Source organism: Stigmatopora argus, chromosome 15, assembly GCF_051989625.1.
Source record: "Stigmatopora argus isolate UIUO_Sarg chromosome 15, RoL_Sarg_1.0, whole genome shotgun sequence".
NCBI lineage: Eukaryota > Metazoa > Chordata > Actinopteri > Syngnathiformes > Syngnathidae > Stigmatopora > Stigmatopora argus.
Window position 1 is genome coordinate 3,297,947 of NC_135401.1, and position 20,404 is coordinate 3,318,350.

At 39.8% G+C, this 20,404-nt stretch overlaps 3 protein-coding genes across 3 annotated transcripts; all 3 read left to right on the top strand.

The window, feature by feature from the left end:
• Nucleotides 1-866: 866 nt before the first annotated feature.
• pabpc4 (poly(A) binding protein, cytoplasmic 4 (inducible form)) lies at nt 867-12,491 on the top strand. The gene is made up of 15 exons (XM_077621256.1): nt 867-1,413; nt 4,733-4,926; nt 5,367-5,482; nt 7,312-7,451; nt 9,075-9,169; nt 9,243-9,380; nt 9,437-9,532; nt 9,598-9,867; nt 10,781-10,868; nt 10,978-11,073; nt 11,377-11,507; nt 11,587-11,677; nt 11,755-11,885; nt 12,003-12,108; nt 12,177-12,491. Exons 1-14 carry the CDS (start codon nt 1,221-1,223, stop codon nt 12,102-12,104), a joined length of 1,881 nt encoding a protein of 626 aa, XP_077477382.1. The 5' UTR covers nt 867-1,220; the 3' UTR covers nt 12,105-12,108; nt 12,177-12,491.
• A 433-nt stretch (nt 12,492-12,924) lies between these two features.
• Nucleotides 12,925-15,485, top strand: ppie (peptidylprolyl isomerase E (cyclophilin E)). Its single transcript, XM_077621561.1, has 10 exons — nt 12,925-13,035; nt 13,300-13,398; nt 13,489-13,532; nt 13,679-13,705; nt 13,777-13,858; nt 13,944-14,044; nt 14,111-14,234; nt 14,752-14,937; nt 15,011-15,153; nt 15,290-15,485. Exons 1-10 carry the CDS (start codon nt 13,005-13,007, stop codon nt 15,356-15,358), a joined length of 906 nt encoding a protein of 301 aa, XP_077477687.1. The 5' UTR covers nt 12,925-13,004; the 3' UTR covers nt 15,359-15,485.
• Nucleotides 15,486-15,979: 494 nt separating this feature from the next.
• gjb10 (gap junction protein beta 10) lies at nt 15,980-19,470 on the top strand. Its single transcript, XM_077621626.1, has 2 exons — nt 15,980-16,299; nt 17,424-19,470. Exon 2 carries the CDS (start codon nt 17,448-17,450, stop codon nt 18,225-18,227), a length of 780 nt encoding a protein of 259 aa, XP_077477752.1. The 5' UTR covers nt 15,980-16,299; nt 17,424-17,447; the 3' UTR covers nt 18,228-19,470.
• The last annotated feature ends 934 nt before the right edge of the window (nt 19,471-20,404 follow it).

Here is a 20,404-nt window from a genome sequence, read left to right on the forward strand (position 1 = left end):
TAAGCACAACTGAAACTGGTTTGTGGAAATGTAAGCAAAAAAAAATACACTAATTACTTTCAACACTATTTGGCAATAATGCACCTGTCGCAATTGGGTAATGCAGATGACATCTCATACGTCAACGTTTGCGCCATGTTGTGTGTGTGTGTGAAACTTCTGCTTGTTTTTGAGCTGATTTTAATTTTAAACCCGCTTCCAAGGACACAGATCTGGGGGAAAAAGTAAAGAACACCTGTTCATTTGACAGTGATTATAGCGATGTACACATTTTGAAAAAAGTCCACCAAAATCTTAATAGTCACATTTGTAGATTCTTCTGACAGAGGCCTAACGTTTAAAGTAAACTTTTGTATACATATTTACATGCTGCCTGTATTTTGCCCCCTCCCATATGTAACATTTAAAGCTAGATGTGTCATGTGTGCTGTGAACCAATGGTAGAGGCGTTATACCTTGTTGGCCATTTTGTGTCAGTATTATTCACAAAAGCCCTTCTAGGAAATGTATTTTGAAATACTTATGAATGTATTTTAATTCCAAACTGACTTAACTTTTCCTAGATGTTAGAAATGTAAATGTAATGAATGCTGAACAAATTTCCACAGAATCCATTCTGACTCCTATCCACTTAAATACAGGTTGTGATAAGCCATTTTTGAAAATCAGTGAAGATTTAGCCTAGTAAATAGTATCTTCGTGAAGGATAATCACTCCATTTAAGTAGCACACCTGAAAAGTCCACTGCTCTAAGATGTCCGCTGCTCACCCACGCCGCTCCCGCCCCCTTTCAGCATCTAGCTGCCACAATATGATATCAATATCTCCTCCTACCCCAAGTTTGACCCTGCAACCATTTCCCCCACACACGCACGACTCACGGCGTATAAAGTACCCACGCTGCCCCCATGCACTCTCTTTCCACGGCCACAAAACCACCGTGAGTGTCCAACTCACCTTTCTCGAAAAACTTTGAAAAATACCTAAAAAAATATAAAATTACAAAACCATAAAAATAAACCAAGTATTAAAATTAAGAAAACATACCAGCAAAAAAAAAATTGCAAAATTACAACAACAACAAAAAAACAAAAAAAAGACCCCAGGTCTTAAAAAGATTTTTTATTTTTCCTGACTGATTTTTTATTTTTTTTTTGCGGAGCGGTTCCTCGCCATCTCTGATTGAAAGGACGCATTTTTTTGGATTCGTGAGTTGAGACATGAACACAGCGACCGGGAGTTATCCGATGGCTTCTCTCTACGTGGGCGACCTGCACCCCGACATCACGGAGGCGATGTTGTACGAGAAATTCAGTCCAGCCGGACCGGTGCTGTCCATTCGGGTCTGCCGAGACATGATCACTCGCCGATCTTTGGGCTACGCTTATGTCAACTTCTCCCAGCCGGCTGATGGTAAGAAAGACCCCCCATTTTTTTGAGTCCCTTCCCCAATAACACAGTAACTAACGTCCAATATTAAGATGTGAAATATTCATCCTTAGGGAATTTAACGTTCAATAAAAAAATAAATACATAAATAACCTTCCAAAACTAGTTTGACCTACATAAACACTGGCCTCATTCTTGTATAAAACGTCACTTTTGACCTTATAAAATCTAATATTGCTGCTTTGAGATCACTGACACCACATTATTTGTGTGTTTTTCTAAAATAACTCATATCAGTTCCCTGTATCCATTTGGTGTATGGTGTATTCCTCAAATTGTTTGTGTTTTTCAATAATAATTCATTTAATTCCCTTGTATCCATATGGCATGTTCCTTAAATTGTTAGTATTTTTTTCTAAAATTATTTATCTTGGTTTCCTTTATCCATTTGGTGTATTCCTCAAATTGTTTGTGTTTTTCTAAAATAATTCATTTAATTCCCTTGTATCCGGATATATGGCATGTTCCTTAAATTCTTAGTATTTTTTTTCTAAAAATAATTTATCTCAGTTCCCTTTATCCATTGGTGTATTCCTCAAATTGTCTGTTTTTCTAAAATAATTTATCTCATTCCCTATAAAGATAGATATATGCTGTATTCTGCAAATTGTTAGTTGTTTCCCCTAAAATAATTCATCTTAGTCCCTTGTATCCATATGGTGTATTCCTCAAATTGTTTGTGTTTTTCTAAATTAATTCATTTAATTCCCTTGTATCCATATGGCATGTTCCTTAAATTGTTAGTATTTTTGTCTAAAATACTTCATCTTGGTTTCCTTTATCCATTTGGTGTATTCCTCAAATTGTCTGTTTTTCTAAAATAATTTATCTCATTCCCTATAAAGATAGATATATGGTGTATTCCGCAAATTGTTAGTTTTTTTCCTAAAATAATTCATCATAGTCCCTTATATCCATATGGTGTATTCCTCAAATTGTCTGTGTTTTTCTAAAATAATGTATCTCATTCCCCTATATAGATATATGATGTATTCTCAAATTGTTAATTTTTTCCCCTAAAATATTTCATCTCAATTCCCTGTAGCCATATTGTGTGTTCCTCAAATTGTTTGTGTGTGTTTTAAATCATATAACAGTCGTGATTACAGCTTGAGCAGCAATGTCAGGTGGTCACATTGTGTGTCGGCTGTTGAGATTGTGTCATGCTTCATGGGAACACCTGTCCCAACATATCTGCTCTCCAGTCAGTCTGTATAAGCAAAAGGCGGTAAAGCCATCCCTTACGACCAGCTTACTAACAGAAGTTTTGGTCTGAAAGTGTAAGATGAGCCTCTGGTTGAGAAGACACCATTTGTTGTCAGGCGTGTACCGTGTAGGAGATGTGGGGGTGGCCATCGACCAAATCCAGGCAGGAACAGCACGTGTCTGCGTGACATATGTTTGGTGCCTGGAAAGAAACGCGAACATGGCTTGTTGACGCGTTTGAAAGCACGTTGGAGAAGAAGCGTTCTCGGAATGGAGGCTTTAGAATTGTTGAATTTAAGCGGTGTCTAAAAAAATAAAAAATCATTTTGCAGTAATCAACAGGAGTTCGACGCACTTTCCAGTCGTTCATTCAAAAAACACCTTAAAGAATGTATATAACTCATTAACGAACAGTTTTTTTAAAAATGGCAGGTCATAACATTATCTTCAGTAATACAAACCAACACAGACAAAAAAAATAACTTGTTCAAGTTAGTGCAACATAACAATACTAAGGCAGAACACTCGTTTTTTTTGCGCATTTAAACTTTAAGTGTCTTGACTTTTGAATTATTGAAGGATTTTTTGATTTTTGATCAACTTTAAGCACACTTCTTTGTGAAGTTATTTCAGCAGAATGCATGACAAGTCGACAGTGTGCTACCACCTAGTGCACGGCATGCAAGTGCACCCACCTTTTGTTTATTTCCACCAAAAAACACATGCGTAAATATCATTTCAGACAGATTTTTAATCAATACGAGAGTTGTATCACGTCATATCTCGATAAATCACAGCTTTTTTTAACATCACGGCCATCACTTCTTAAAAAATTAACCCTTCGAGTTTGGAAAAGAGCGGGTATGGGGGGCTTTCTCCAGGATGAATCAGCTACATTAGTACCCACGTTGTTGTTGCCACGCATTCTATTTGTAGACAAGCCAATCCAGCACCCTGGCGGACCCACGTGGACTTGGAAAACTCATAGTTAGGCTTTGAAGCATACTATTTTTGCGTGATTCCGGCCTGGAACTTCTCTGACACACTTTGTATGTCTCTCCTCATCAATGGTGGAGAATTCTCCACTCACACGCCATGCCAGCACATACCTCTGAGGACCCCTCTCTAAATATAGAACATCTCTCCAAGCTGCAAAAAAAAAGTGCCTGCGCTTTAATAAGTTCCATGAAATAACGAGATGAAATGAGTTTGAAGGGAATTTTGGTTATAATAATGGTTTTCCTTTCAAGGGTTGTCGCACAAGTCACCTTAATAGTGGTAAGGGATTTTATTTGTATTTTTTTAAGGTAAGATTGGAGTGTCAAAGGGCAAGTTTGACATCACACGCTGAACGTACGGCTTGCGAAGTACAATTGCAAGCCAAACTGCTGATGCCAGCAGACGCAAGGCAGCCCTGTTTTGTTTACCAGACACTTTGTCTTTTTTTTTTTTTTGCCGGACAGCCTGGCCTCTGCGTGTTAATGTTGAGTGAGTGAACAAAAGCGCGTTAGGCCCATACGACCACATTGACGTTGGGGCACTGTCCCAAATTAGGAATCCCAGAAATAGTCAAATCTCTTTGAGCGCCGGACAGCAGAAACGGTTTCGGCTTGAGAAAAGGTCTCGGATGTGAGCAGATGTCGGTTTCACACCACAGGTTGGGGGCTGCGGGTCTTATCAGAGACCTGGGTAGCGGGCCCTTGCGTTTTCCCAGTTTGACCATGAGAAAAGTAGCCATTCGGGTTTTTTTTCTGTCATTTGGGAAAATGAAAAACGGAAAATAACCCTAATTGAGTTTTTGTTTTATTTGTGAATTTACATACAATGAGGAAATAAACCTTGAAAAAAAATATTTTCTACCTTGCCTGTGTGGGTTTTCTCTGGGTATTAGTTTGTCTTCCACGCAGCTACGAAAACATCACTTGTTTGAATTTGCATTTGAGCTTTGTATTTTTGTATTATTGTATTTTATCCTAATGTTAGCACCAAGCCAATTTTTTGTGGCCACCCCAAGCCAGTGTTTCTATATAAACAAACACCCTTATCCTAACATCTTTTTTGCCTCCCCCCGAACCAGCTGAACGAGCCTTGGACACCATGAACTTTGATGTGGTGAAAGGAAAACCGATCCGAATCATGTGGTCCCAACGAGATCCCTCCCTCAGGAAGTCTGGAGTGGGCAACGTCTTTATCAAAAACCTCGACAAGTCCATTGATAACAAAGCGCTGTATGACACCTTCTCAGCCTTTGGAAACATCTTGTCCTGCAAGGTAGAGTGATTTTACACATGTAGAAAAAAATGGACTAAAACTAAATCACAATAACAAATAGACTGATTATTTACAACCAAAACACAAATTTGACATCAGTTTCTGTCAATGGCAGCCAAAGATTTCATGGTAAATGTTTACCTCTCTAACAGTGGATTATGTCTAACCAATCAAAATTTAACGATTTCCTAAGAATGGTTTAAATGAATGTATTTGTTGAAAATGTATTTGTTGATAGGGTGTACCCTATCGACTGATTCATTTTATTTTATCGTGATAACAATTTTAGTATTGGTCCATATATATGGCGCACTGAATTAAAAGGCACCCTGTCTATTTTGGAGAAAATTTAAGACTTTTATGTGCGTCTTATAGTCGTGAAAATACGGTATTCACTTGAAAATATGAGGCCATGTGTAATTCCTGACATTTTCCTCTAGGTGGTGTGTGATGAAAATGGCTCCAAGGGCTACGCTTTTGTCCACTTTGAGACGCAGGATGCCGCAGACCGCGCCATTGAGAAAATGAACGGCATGCTTTTGAATGACCGCAAGGTGTGAGTGTCTCATCCTTTATCAATTTGCGTGTCCTAAAAACATGAGTGACGTAACATCCGTCGCTGCGGGGTGTCGGCCTGGTGTGTTCCGTTTGGAATTTGCAACCCCTAACGCTTCCGTTGAGCATCTGTGTAGTAAGTCTACTGCTTTTTTTTGAGTAGGTGACAAAATAATATGACTAATAAGTGCATCCCTTGTTTTTGCCAACTCCTGAATTGATACCCGACTAAATTGCTCATCTTCTCTACTAGCAACGGGGTTTTTCTTGCAGCCAAAGGCAGTCCTGGCTAATTTTGGCAAATAACCTTCCTACACACACACACCACACATCCAATGTACAAACACATGAATATCATAAATTCATGATGTCACAGGGGGCAAGGACCAATAAGGTGTACTGCGGCACCACCACGACTGTAAATAGTTGTGCTTGATCGAGTTGCGTGTTAAAAAATTAGTCTGTTTGACGTGCACAATGATGGGAAGTTAAATCTCTCAAGCGCATAACATATTTATTTGCATATACTGTGGTCCCTCTACTTACAAATATCTCTACTTAGAAATGTCTCAACTTACAAATGTCTCTACATACGAAAAAAAGCCTCAATGGGAAAATTTTGTCTCTAGATACAAAAAGAAATTCCAAGTTATCAACCAGGAAATCTAAAAAATTCAAACATTCTCCTCCTGTATTTTATTTTGCGTGCTGTTATCAAAATATTCACGAGTCTTGCTAGCTTGACGACCAATGCCTTGCGCATTTTAGGAAAATGATGAAAAGCCGTCAGAGGCAATCGTCATTGGATCATTATTTAACTTAGCGTAACATAAGTTGTGTGTTAACGTCCGTATGTTTAGCTGTTTGCCTAATCCTCACTCGTCCATCCACTGCAATGAAAAATACCATCCTATTCATTTGAATGGCTTTTTTATGTTTATCATACAAATATGGAATACAATTATCATTTTGAAAGGGTTTCGCGGTAGTGTTGCGGATCTTGGAACAATTGGAACAAATTAAATCTTTTACATGTGAAATGCGTCTCTACATACATGTTGCGAAATCGCTTCTAGCACCAATTAATTTCCGAAGTAGAGGTACCACCATATATTTTACCCATGGAAACACTTCACAGCGCTCGTGCACTCCCAATTTAAACATTTTGGAAAAATAATAACCTGTATTAATCATAAAGGTTCCCGACTACACTGGAGCAGTATAATTTCAAATTTTCCTTGAAGGTCTCTGGTGCGCCCCCTAAGCAGATTGCACCCTGGGCGGTCGCCCACATTGCCCGTAGCAAACAACGGCCCCCAATGCAGCCTCAACCGTGCCCTCGCTGGTCAGCCGTCTGTGTGTGTTTGTGTGTATGACCACGCTTGTGTGTTTTAGTGATGGATCGAATGCAGGAATGCAATACTGGATGGCAGAGTGGGAGAGGTCATCATAGCAAGGTATATATAAGAACATTTGGTCCTCCTCAGCTTTCCTCTGTCATGCCAGACCCTCTTCCTCAACCCTTCTCCATCCACTTCCTCATCATCATCCTCGTTTGGGACCTAGATGGTACAGGTGCTTGTCACTGTCAAGCATGCCAACGTATTTGCCTGCATCCGATGTTATTAACAGCGCCGCGATGGATGTTTTCGTCATCCGCCGCGACGGGCGTGGCCGATTTTAGCCGTGTTTTGCCAATGCTGACTTATCTCCAGTTTGTGTAATCGAGGTGTTTTGAAAGGAAGGATCGGATTGGATCGGATCCTGGTACGATAGCAGATCAGTCGGGGCTGTTTTAAAAGAGTGTTGTTGCTCTTTCTTCTCGATCAGGTTCGTAGGTCGCTTCAAATCTCGCAAGGAACGCGAGGCCGAGCTCGGCGCCAAAGCCAAAGAATTCACAAATGTCTACATTAAGAACTTTGGTGATGATATGGATGACGAGCACCTCAAGGAGCTTTTTGACAAATATGGTAAGATGTTTTAGATGTTTTTTTAAGTTCCACGTAGTATTTGGTGTTCTTCTCCTACACTCTACTTGGGCCTAAATTACTTTAAAATGATAGCAGAACATATTTAACATACAAATGTGTCCATAATAGTGACAAAAATATATTTTTTAATGAAATTCAGCAGCCAAAATAAGAGCAAGAGCTGACTGAAAGTTTAGAGCTTAATTCAAGTGGGTTGGGACCTTTATTTTGAAGGTTTGCTCACCTAATCAGCTGTTTTCAACACACTAAGAATGCGGTGACAGAGTTTCTTGTTTTACTTTTCACAAACTATGAACAAGGTAAGAGTACTTTACTTTTACTGGATTGGAAGAAATACTTTGTCCGGACAAAAGAAAATCTTATAAAACCTAAACATAAATATAAACATAAATGTATGTCTTTGTATACCATGCTAATAACTAATATTAATAATTTTGCTTAAAGTGTAAAATATTGTAAGTAGCATTAAGTTCAAGATTCAATGTATTGACAATGTTCAATTTTTAATAAGTCTTCTTTTTGACACATTTACTTGATAAGTTATGTGTCGTGTTTACTGCAAAATGAAACTGAAAGTGTTTTTTTTTCCAAAGGGGAGCTTGAACTATAGTCATTTTCCCATTAACATTGGTATGGGTTTTAGTCATAAATGGACAAAATATTCCTAATTAAAATCATATTAAAGGACATATAAGGACGTATATGATAGAGAACAGAGGATAATCGACATTGTAAAAGTACAAATTTAATGTAAAGTACAAATAAATATATTATACACCTCAGGATAATCTCGATTTATTAAAAACATTGACCAAAATATAAAACAATTATTTTGATGCACTTGATAATCCACATGCTCATAGTCGCTTTACTAGAAAATGAAACCTAAAGTGATTGTCAAGTTCCAGAGTTCTCATTATCAATCTTGAATTTGAGGACATTTTACCAAACCACACTTCAAATTTAAAAGAATCCTCATAAAAATACTAAAAAATGCATTTTGGGGTAAATGAAACCAAATCTTAATAATAAATAAATAATAGAAAACGTGCTTTAAAATACCAAATAAATCAAGACTACGCCTTAAAATGCCAAATTATGACATCACTTCTATTTTCCATATTTTTCTGCAGTGGTTAATCTTTATTGAATATTTTTTTTATGTATCTCATACTACTCTGTTATGTTTATCATCAAAATAAAATAATATTTTTCACTTATTTACATAAGGAGGTTCGTCCACAAGTCAGCAATAAATATATTCCAGACAATAAAATGAGATTAAGTCACTGTCATCATGCCAAATATTATAAGCACCAAATAAACCATGTACCGTATTTTCTGGACTATAAGTTGCACTTTTTTCATAGTTGAGCTGGCCCTGAAACTTGTAGTTTTTCTCTCTGATCACCACCAGCCTGTTGTGTTCATTCAATAATCACCATTAAATCACTGCCAGCCCTCCCAGTCAAACTAAATTGGACGTCTATTACAGTCAATGGCAGCCAATGAGCTAAGACTTCAAAATAAATGAATAAAATAACCAATTGATACAGAACTGTATTTTTTTGGCAATGTATTAATTGGATTTGATTTCTACAGGCAAAACACTGAGTGTGAAGGTAATGATAGATCCTTCTGGCAAATCTAGAGGCTTTGGATTTGTTAGCTATGAGAAACACGAGGATGCTAACAAGGTAGTTCGACCTCACGGAATTGCGTCAAATGCATCCGTTGCGCATTTTTCTTCGTTAATACGTTCATCCGCAGGCTGTGGAGGAAATGAACGGCTCGGATCTCAACGGCAAGACGGTTTTTGTTGGACGAGCGCAGAAGAAAATGGAGCGACAGGCCGAGCTGAAGCGCAAATTCGAGATGTTGAAACAAGAGCGAATCAGCCGCTATCAGGTCGGCCATTTTTTTTATCATCCCCAAAAATGCTCTCCTAACTTTTGACCTTTCAGGGTGTCAATCTTTACATCAAGAATCTGGATGACACCATCGACGATGAAAAATTGCGGAAGGAGTTTTCACCATTCGGGTCCATTACAAGTGCCAAGGTGAGATGAGATTTTTTTTTTGTTTCGTTTACGTCAATTTAAATCCTCTCTCGCTGTCTTATCAGGTGATGGTGGAGGAAGGTCGCTCCAAGGGCTTTGGCTTTGTTTGCTTCTCCTCCCCCGAGGAGGCAACCAAAGCCGTCACGGAGATGAACGGTCGCATCGTCGGGTCCAAACCTCTCTACGTGGCGCTCGCTCAGCGCAAAGAGGAGCGCAAAGCTCATCTCACCAACCAGTACATGCAACGCATCGCCGGCATGAGGGCCATGCCGGCCAACGCCATCATCAATCAGTTCCAGCCCACCAGTGGCTACTTTATGCCAACTGTGCCGCAGGTATGAGAATCAAAGTCAAATTCCAGGGGTACACGGTTGTTTGGTCGCCGGTCTTTTGGTCGCCGATCTTTTGGTCGCCGGTCTTTTGGTCGCCCGGAAGGTAAGTGATAATTACCATTTAAATCGTTGCTCAAATTCCCTAAACACAAACTGTGAATTACTATTTAGTCATACTTAATTATTAGGCTAAATAAAAGCTCCAAATTTCCCGGACTTTTATTGTTTTTTGTTGGAGAACTTGTTAAGACCCTGACTGACGTAGCTTCTTAAAGGGACAGCGCATGTACATACAAACTCTTATACGTACACTCACACGCCGGCTCAGTGAAACTGCTCATGGCCATTGTTGGGTTTTATTGATGTGTAGACCGTGTTGTTTTACCTTGTTTTGTCGCCGGTCTTTTGGTCGTCGGTCTTTTGGTCGCCGGTCTTTTGGTCGCCCGTTGTTCCGGTCGGGGCGACCAAAAGACCGCGACCAAAAGACCGGCGACCAAAAGACCGGCGACCAAAAGACGGCGACCAAAAGACCGGCGACCAATCGGCCGCAAATGAATTCCAGGAGATCCACCAGGTTTTGAAAAGTCATCAAATCCAGTCATTTTTTTGCCGTTTTATTGTATTGTACGTAACAGGCTTTCGTAGCCACGGGCATGATGGGAAATGTTGTTTGGTTAACAGTATTGAATTGAATGCTGGAGCTTGCTTACTTTTGTACTTTTCCGTCGCACAGCATTTTGTCCAATCCTGGCTCTCGTCCAAAAATTACAATATGAAAAGGAACCAAAAACTGGACCAAATATATTTTGCTCCTAACCAAAAAAAGCCAACTATGGATATTTTCCTAGTGTGAATACACCTTTAAAAAAGCAGGCCTGTTGAAATTCACTATGCATTATTCTCTTCTACTAATTAGGCCCAGAATAGAACCACGTACTACGCACCAAATCAGATGGCCCAAATGCGACCCAATCCCCGGTGGCAACAAGGGGGAAGGGGCCAAGGTGGGCATATTACAACACATAGCTCAAGAATTTGACGTGTACTTTCAATCCAGCTTTGCCTTGTAAAATTCTGCCAATCACACTTCTTCGTTTTTGTGGTCCAACCTAGGCGGTTTCCAGGGGATGCCCAGCTCGCTGCGCCAGCCGGGTCCTCGTGGCAACCTGAGACACATGTCTCCAAACAGCAACACGCAGGGCCCAAGAGGTAAACCGACCCACTAAATAAGTGACTCTATTGGCTCAGAATCGGTCTTGGCAAATTTTTAAATTATTAAATTGTGTTCTGGATGATTGGGTTGAAACTAAAATTTGACTTTTCTCCCCTGATGCTTAATCATCGACTACATCATCATATAAGGATTTTTTTTTATGGCTCTTGTGCGCCCCCAAATAGATAGCGCCCCATGCACTCGCCCACATTGCCCATGCCAAAATCCGCCCTGAGTGGGAACTAAGAATACATGGTTAAAAAAATTACATTGTTCATTTTTTTTTCTTTTTCGGACAGGTTCCGGCCAACCCGTCGGTCCCCGTCCTAACATGGGAGTACCGGGCCCCCGGTCCATGCCGCCTTACAAATATGCCACGGGTGTGCGCAACCCTAATCCCCAGGTGGTGCAACCTATCGCTTTACAGCAGGTAAAGCCATAACCGGCAGCCATCAGATCTCGAGCGGTGCATTTTGTTTATGTGGTTGTCTTTCATTTGTCCCCACCAGACTCAGCCAGCCGTGCATGTTCAAGGTCAGGAGCCCTTGACGGCGTCCATGCTGGCTTCCGCGCCGCCGCAGGAGCAGAAGCAGATGCTGGGTAACAACCTGGACGCACCCGAGTCTCTCCATTCAACTTGATTATTCTCCTTCATGCTGCGTTATTGTTCCAAATAGGGGAGCGTCTATTCCCGCTTATTCAGGCCATGCACGCTAACCTTGCGGGAAAGATCACAGGCATGCTGCTCGAGATTGATAACTCGGAACTGCTACACATGCTGGAATCTCACGAATCGTTGCGTTCAAAGGTGTGTTGCTTCTTATGTACAGTAATCCCTCGATTATCGCGAATTCACTACTATGCGATTTGTTTCTGCTATTAATTATTATTACTTTTATGATTGTTTTTTGTTTTGGTGAGACAGGTAGAAGAAGCTGTTGCAGTACTTCAGGCCCACCAGGCAAAGAAAGATGCTACTCAGAAAGTAGGCAGCATGACCAATACCGGACCGGCTACAACATCCTGAATGGGTAATTTTAACGGTTATGATACCATAATGTCCAAAATTACTGACAAATTTTCTCTCTGTATGTTGCAGGGCATGATTGCTGTGGGAGAAAGAGAGACGCCACACTAAAACCAGACAAGTTTAGAGCAATTCTGATGAAGAATAACAAATAAAGGAGAAAATAATTTTCAGAGATACTCGAATAATTTGGGAAAAAGTGACTGATAATTATTTATTTTTAAAAGAAACGTATCATCTGCACACTAAACATTATCAAGTCATGAAAAGATATTCAAATAACCCTCTTAATTTTTCTGTAATTGAAAGTGTTCCAATGGATTTGAAATTGGGGGGTTGGCTAATTATGTTTTTGGGGTATTCTTAATAAAGTGATAATGTATCATGTGTCACTTCTGGTTTATTTGATGCTTTTGAGTGTTTCTAAAGGGCTGCAAAATTGTGTGGTATTATTAGTAATATTCATTGCACATTCACACACACTATTATGAGGGGGTGATTCAAACATGCAAAGTATGTATATGAACAGTACTTTGACAACATTAAAATACATATCACTTTAACAGTTCCACAATGTAAAACATGCAGGGGAAATTACACAGAATAATAGGACAAAATATAGGATAATCAATTCAAGATTTAGCCGAGTTCAGAGTTTTGGTATTTAAAAAAAATCAATTATACTTCAGGTTAACTGGAAAAGAGGCCGACAGAAATGTCTGCTTTAAGATGGCCGCGCATTGCTGACGCCGTTCACCCTAACTATTTGCATCTAGCCTTCATTTTCGAGGCTATCCTCGACGTGTAAAGCTTTAACGTCTCTTCATTGGCTGATATTAGGATTCGGTTCATTCCACCAATGAGGGCGCGCGTCAAAATTGAAGCGAGGTCCTTTCCAACATGGCGGCTACCAAACGAGTGCTGTATGTCGGTGAGTTTTTGTTCCAATTCAACACAGTATTTGAACTAAGGGTTTTAAAATCCACGATTATATTATTAAAATAAACGTTTAATACGCACGTAATATGTAAATTATTTTGGATTGCGATCAAATAGACTCATCGCGTAGAAACTAGCTAGCATAAACTATTTGGTCGTCTCAGTTTAAAATGGAAATGTCACTAAATCGGTGGTAAATTAAAGGAGTTTCATGTAATAACATTGTGATCTGCGTAATTGTTTGGACAACTTTTAGGTGGGCTGGCAGAGGAGGTGGACGAGAAAGTCTTGCATGCTGCTTTTATACCTTTTGGGGACATCACAGATATCCAGATACCATTAGATTACGAGACAGGTATAGTTATCGTTCAATATTCTGTGCTAAATGAGTTTGCAAGTGTAATTGTGGTGGCTAAACTACAGTTTGTCTATGCTTAATTTGCAGAGAAGCACAGAGGATTTGCATTTGTTGAGTTTGAACTGGTAGAGGTATGTCTGCAGTTGCACTTGTTTATCAGCAGATCTGTCCTACAGTTATCTTTCATTATCAAATAAACAGAATAATGTGGCGTTTGATATATACTGAGATATGTTCACATTCATAGTAAATATGTCTCTCACCTGGTTGTTTTTAGGATGCCGCTGCAGCTATTGATAATATGGTGAGTGTATTTTCCCCATTTCAGCATGACAGAAGGACGCCATGTAACGATTCCTTTTATGCCCGTTTCAGAACGAATCGGAACTTTTCGGTCGGACAGTCCGCGTAAACATCGCCAAGCCCATGAGAATCAAGGAGGGATCCTCTCGACCGGGTCAGTGCACTATAATAAACGAGATTCTTGTCTTTAACAGAGATTTATTTGCTTTGGATTACATCTTAACTCTTTCTTTCTTAAGTGTGGTCGGATGACGACTGGCTGAAAAAGTTCTCGGGGAAAACTTTAGAAGAAGCCGAGACGGAGGCGACGGGAGAAGCGGCCAAGACCGCCGCACCAGAGGTTGGATGACTTGTTTCAAAATAAGAATGGAAGCTTATTTAACATGTCTTTTTTTTGTTCCTGCAGGCTGAGCCACCTGCTAAAAAGGGGAGAATGAATCCAGAAGTCTACATGGACATCAAGATTGGCAACAAACCTGCAGGGAGACTCCGCTTCCTCCTTCGGGCCGATATTGTTCCCATGACAGCAGGTTTGTTCGTTGCTATACGCAGAGATTTAAGTGGCACGTCTTCAAAATAAATCACAAATTAATACTTTGTTTCCATTTCCAACGTACAAATGAATCGGATTTTCTGCAACCAAAACAATTTGTATAACCGCAGTTTTCGTTATATAAGTCGCACCTGAGTAAAGGTTGCGCTAGCAAAAAAATGCACAAATGAAGAGTAGAAGTTGCATTTTTGTGGGGGCAGTTTTTTTTTATTGATCAGAAAATTAGAACAAACGTTATGAATTGAAGCAATAGTAGCATAGGGAATAACTGGCAAAATAGGCACCTGTAATGTAACATTTTAACAGCTTTTTGGATAATTCTTGCCCCCCAAAAATAAAAAATAAATAAACACCATGCATGCTATTGGTGGTCAGAGTTTAAAACAAAATACATTTTTTTCAAATGTAGCTTATATGTACACAACTTTTTTATTAGTGCACATTAACCCGTTAGAACAATGCACCATGAACCTAAACCTAAACTTATCCGACAGAGAATTTCCGTTGCTTGTGCACCCACGAAAAAGGATTTGGCTACAAAGGGAGCAGCTTCCATCGCATTATTCCGCAGTTTATGTGTCAAGGCGGTGACTTCACCAACCACAATGGCACCGGCGGCAAGTCTATATACGGCCGCAAGTTTGACGATGAAAACTTTGTCCTCAAACACACCGCTCCAGGTAAAGGCTTCTTCTTAAAACGCGACCGCGGGCCTTCTCTGGGTTTTAACTATTCTTTTTCTGGTCATCACAGGGCAGCTTTCCATGGCCAACTCTGGAACCAACACCAATGGCTCCCAGTTCTTCATCACCACCGACAAAACAGACTGGCTGGATGGTAAACACGTGGTTTTTGGAGAGCTGGTGGAAGGGATTGACGTCGTCCGTGCAATGGAGGTGAGGGGTTTGCACGTCCAAACCATTTTGACAGGGAGGGTTGGTGGCAATCGTTTGCTGCCAGCCTCAGAAATGTTTTTTTTTTAATCGGTCATCTGTTGTTAAGAAAAAAAATGTGCCATTTTTTATTGTGCAGGCTCAGGGGACAAAAGATGGGAAGTCCAAGCAGAAAGTTTTAATCTCAGACTGTGGAGAATGCACCTGAATGCAACACAACTTTATATTCCCTTTTGGGTTTGTTTGTGTGTGTGAATGGAGCCACCAAGAGCCCAAATCTTTTGCCATGTAAATATTTTGTTATTTTTTAAAATAAAGAAATCTCAACAATTGAACTCAGAACTACATGTTTATTATATTAGTTATATATTCATCACCTATTGTACATGCAGTTGTGTAAATATAATTGAGACATCACATTTTGGCTCAATTTGGCCACAATATTAACATTTAGTGTATTACATGTGAGACTTAATTAAAATGTGATGGCCACGTATGTATAATGAATAAAGTGAAATACAAATCATAATCAACTCAATGATAAGTATATACTAGTGCAGGTCTTTTTGTGCATGTTTAGCATTCAATTGGTATAATCTGCACTAGTGTTTGCTTTAAAAAATCACAAGAGCCAATATTCTAAAATAGTGTAATATATCAACTCTCCACTGGAGGGAACAAATTCCCTGCCTTTTTGCTCTACAATAGTATGGTTCCTGGAGTATTGGAATCCAGGAAACATTATTATGGAATGACTGCTTATTGATATTATTCTTATTTTAGTACTGCCTTTTCTCGTTGTATTACAAAACGTACTTAAGAGTTGAGTTTTATGTTGTTGTAAACTTGCCTGAATAGTTAATGGTAATAATTTTTGTGTTGAAAACAAGGGAATGAGCAGTTTTAAAGATCTCTTTGAGACGGAATATGGAAAAAAGTCGACATATTTGATCGTAGTACCATGGTGAAATGGTTTAGTCATGTCACACCTGGACAGGAAAGCAGTCTAAACAGAAGTGGATTTTGGTGAAGACACGGCGATGGATCGGGAATCGGCTCCACCCTCCCACTCGTCGGTCCAGTTGCCAACCGCGTTCAGATTCCCCCTTCGGTGAGCTTCATCGCTTTTCTACTCCTCTGCCTTCCACTGTAAGTACGCAAATCATATTTAATACAACGAACGGATTTGTTTTGGTCGTGTCCTGGGTTTCCTAAACTTTCATGTGGGCTCGAGAAAATCGCGTCGACCATCGAAATGTGCCTACTTTGTGTAAATGTTTGGTCTTCGTTCCTTGAACGCAACTGAGTTGTAATAGAAATAAAGAAAGGCTCGATTAGTGTTTCTAATCGATAAGATTTGTTTGTTTTAGATCACATTGCCTACATTTTGTATGCTAATTTCCCCAATTATGAATCTGATTTATTATTTGTTAGTTGTCTTAATCATACTGTATATTTTGTACTTAGATTAGAATAGACCAAACATAGCAAAATATGTGAGAATTTTAAATGGTTAAATGTGGAAAATAAATTCATTTTTTTTCATGTCAATATTGTAATAAAACTGAACTGGGGCCTGTTTTGGTCCATAATTCCAAGGTATATGTACGCGTATGTGTTTAAGGACTTTAAACTCTTATATATAATATTTGTTACGTCCATTTAACTCTTGACGCTAGACTATTTTTGATTGTAAAAAAAATCTTAAATATTAGCAAATATTAGCCATTGATGTCTATAAATATTAAAATCAATTAAACCGGGAATACTGGCCATGAATCCTCATGTTTCAGTGGTATTGGCGGCGCTAGATGTCTAATTTATTTTGCCTGGAAATGCCCCAAAATTAGCCCTAGGCAACCAATGCAAAGGTGCGAGACCGGAAATTTCCCCAAAACCAATAGGAAATAAGCCTAAATCTACACAAAGTGACTTGTGAATACCCTAAAACTACAAGGAAGTGACGCAAAACCAACTCCTACCTGCCAATGACAACAATGGATGTCTAAGTCACTTAAACCGAACATTGGTTCATTTCGTCTCTCCCAGTCAAAACGGATTGGACCTCCGACAGCGTGAATGGTGGCCACTAGCTTAACTTTTTGGGCCAAAAATAAACCGGTCCGGCCCACCTGAGATCTACTGGATATGAATTTAGTCCGCCAACCAAACTGTAGTTTGACACTCAACCCAAATGCGACCAAACAAAAACAGGACCACAAAAAGCCTGATTCTCTTGCCGGTACTTGAAGTATTTCCATTTTCCTCCTTAGGAATAAAGAAACAAGTTCCTCAAGATGAACTGGGGTTTCCTCCAGGGCCTCCTAAGCGGGGTGAACAAATACTCCACCGCGTTCGGTCGAGTGTGGCTCTCCATGGTGTTCGTCTTTAGGGTGTTGGTTTTCGTGGTGGCGGCCGAGAAGGTTTGGGGCGACGAGCAGAAGGACTTCAAATGCAACACGCTTCAGCCGGGTTGCCACAACGTCTGCTACGACCATTTCTTCCCCATCTCCCACGTGAGGCTGTGGGCCCTGCAGCTCATCTTCGTCACCTGCCCCTCGTTCCTGGTGGTTCTCCACGTGGGCTACCGGGAGGACCGCGAGAAGAAGAACCGCCTCAAGGCCGGCGAGAACTGCCGCCGACTCTACCAGGATACGGGAAAGAAGCGAGGAGGACTTTGGTGGACCTACGTCATGTCTCTGGTCGTCAAAGTCTGCGTGGACACCACCTTCGTGTACCTCCTCTACCACATCTACGAGGGCTACGACTTCCCCTTGCTCATTAAGTGCGAGCAGAAGCCCTGCCCCAACAAGGTGGACTGCTTCATCGCCAGGCCGACCGAGAAAAGGATCTTCACCCTCTTCATGGTGGTCACCAGCCTGGCCTGCATCCTCCTCTCCGTTTTGGAGCTCATCTACCTGGTGGGCAAACGCTGCCGGGAGCTTATCACCCGCAGCCGTCACCCCCACCGTATGGTCCCCACTAGCGGCAGCAACTTGATGGTCTCCAACCATCTGAAGTCCAACAAGAACTTGCCTCAAACTCCCGCCCCTGCGTACATTATGGTCACATCTTGATCTTAATTTGGGTTTTTGGGGGGGTTTATTTTTCCAGGCAAAGAATTGACAGGACTGGTACTTTTCTAAACGCCTTGAGAAAATTATCTTATGGTCTGGAATTTTGAGGTACCTGCCTTGCAAAAGGTCACAAAGTAGTCTGGTGATGGCTTCATATTAGGATGAGTTCATCACGATACGTTTTGAGACGATAATTGCGATTTTTGAATATCACTTTAAAAAAAACCCATCAAAACGGACATAAAATTACATTTCCATCCACTTATTTCTGAAAGCTCATAAAGTAAACATGTTTTTTTTGTTGCATTTGAACAACATATGACCTTCATTTGAGAATTTTCTCCGTTTTTATCCAACTTTCGTCCCAAACTGCTTAAATGCAGAAAAAAACATGTTAAAAGATAGTTATTCAAAACATAAAAAAACGCAGATCAAAACATTAGCTTGGGCATTCCGGGTATACGAACCATTATAGGGCCAAAAAACATAATAATTTATTCAAGTTAGAACTCTGCAACATAATTTGGTGCAACATTATATAAGTGGAACACCGCATTTAAACTATAAGCACTGTTTTGGCTTTAAATTCTTTTAACGGAACACAATTTGGTCAACAGGTTTTGTAGTTATTGCTGCAGACTAGTGGATGGGAGTGCAAGTGCACCCACTGTATCGTTTATTTCCACCAACCGAGATCGTTTCAAGAGGATTTTGTACGCAGAATCTATTTTTTGAACACCCGTAGTATTTTCAGGGGCAATTTGAGAGGCAAGTTGGGGGTGAAGCAGCTTGGAGACCATGACTCAGTCCGCGTTTTTTGGGAGAATGTGGTCGCAAATGCACGCCCACGTGGTTTCTGTGTAAGATTTTCCTTTCTGGCCCATGCCAAACCTCTAAATGTTTTCATTTTATTCGAGTCTTTTCATCTGCCTCACACATTGGAAGGATAAAACTTTTGGGATTGACCTTTAGCGCCCTCTAAATCTTCAAGTTTGTTTAGATAAATAAGATTTAGATTGAATATCTATAGCAAAGCTAATTATTTCTATATCAAAGTATTCTAAAGAGTATCCAGTACTTTGTTTCCGCTTTTACTTACTACTGAGTGGCCTTTTTGCAACACTTTTGTCCATAATTTGTGTCTATTGTTTACACTGTATGTAATTTATCACCATGTTTATATGAGAAATGCTTGTGTTTTGATGTTTTATATAGGTATTTTTATTAAATGGATTTGTTTTCACTTGTTAAGGCCCGTCTTTGCTTTTAGAAAAGTTTTCTTTTGGGTTCCACTCATACTACTTTGGGTCGGTTGGTACTGTGAAAAAGAAAAAAAATGGGAGGCACTCTGGTTTCTTTGGTTTGATTCATCCGCACTGACGTGTGGGCACACCCAGAAAAGGAATTCTCAATCAATTATTCTCTTTATTTAGACTGGAGTGTGTGTTTAAGAAGGGAAAGAAAGATATTGTGTTGTCTAAGGATTAACATTGAATGTATACGTCGCACCAGACAAAAAATACATGATGACGAAGGGGTTGCATTTTTGGGAGGCTCATTTTTTATTTCACCAGAAGCAAGAACTTTTTTTTAGTAAGTAACATGGGTGAAATGCAGTATAACAAACTAAAGAGACCATTTTTGAAATAACTATAGCCTAAATCGACATAACAGGCATGTTGCACTTGTATGGTCATCGCAGGCCCAGCCAAAGTATAAAAAAAGTGCGACTTATAGTCCGGAAAATACAGTAGTCTCTTCATGACAAATGTTAAAAAAACAAAAAAAAACAAAGCAGTGTTTCGAGGGTAATTGGAATGATACGTTTAACTTCCCGGTTTCTTTTTATCATTATATTATGTGTCCTCAGTCCTCCAGTTCGACATTTTGTTGTGACATTGTTGCGTGGGTTGAGCTTGTCCCAACACGCTGTACAAAGTTAGTAAGGTGGCGCATTCCTCCAGGTGTGTCTCTACAGACTGACTAGACCAGTTCTTCATTGGGAGTGCAAAAGTCTTCCTCCACTTCATCTCATAAAAGTCTATCCGATTGTCATAAACCCATCAGATACTGATATTTTATGAGTTTTAGCTCACAGTGGTGGTTTGATATGTGTGTTTTTTTTTTAAATCTGTGCAGGAAATCTGGCATATTTTCTCAGAAGTGAATTTGGCATT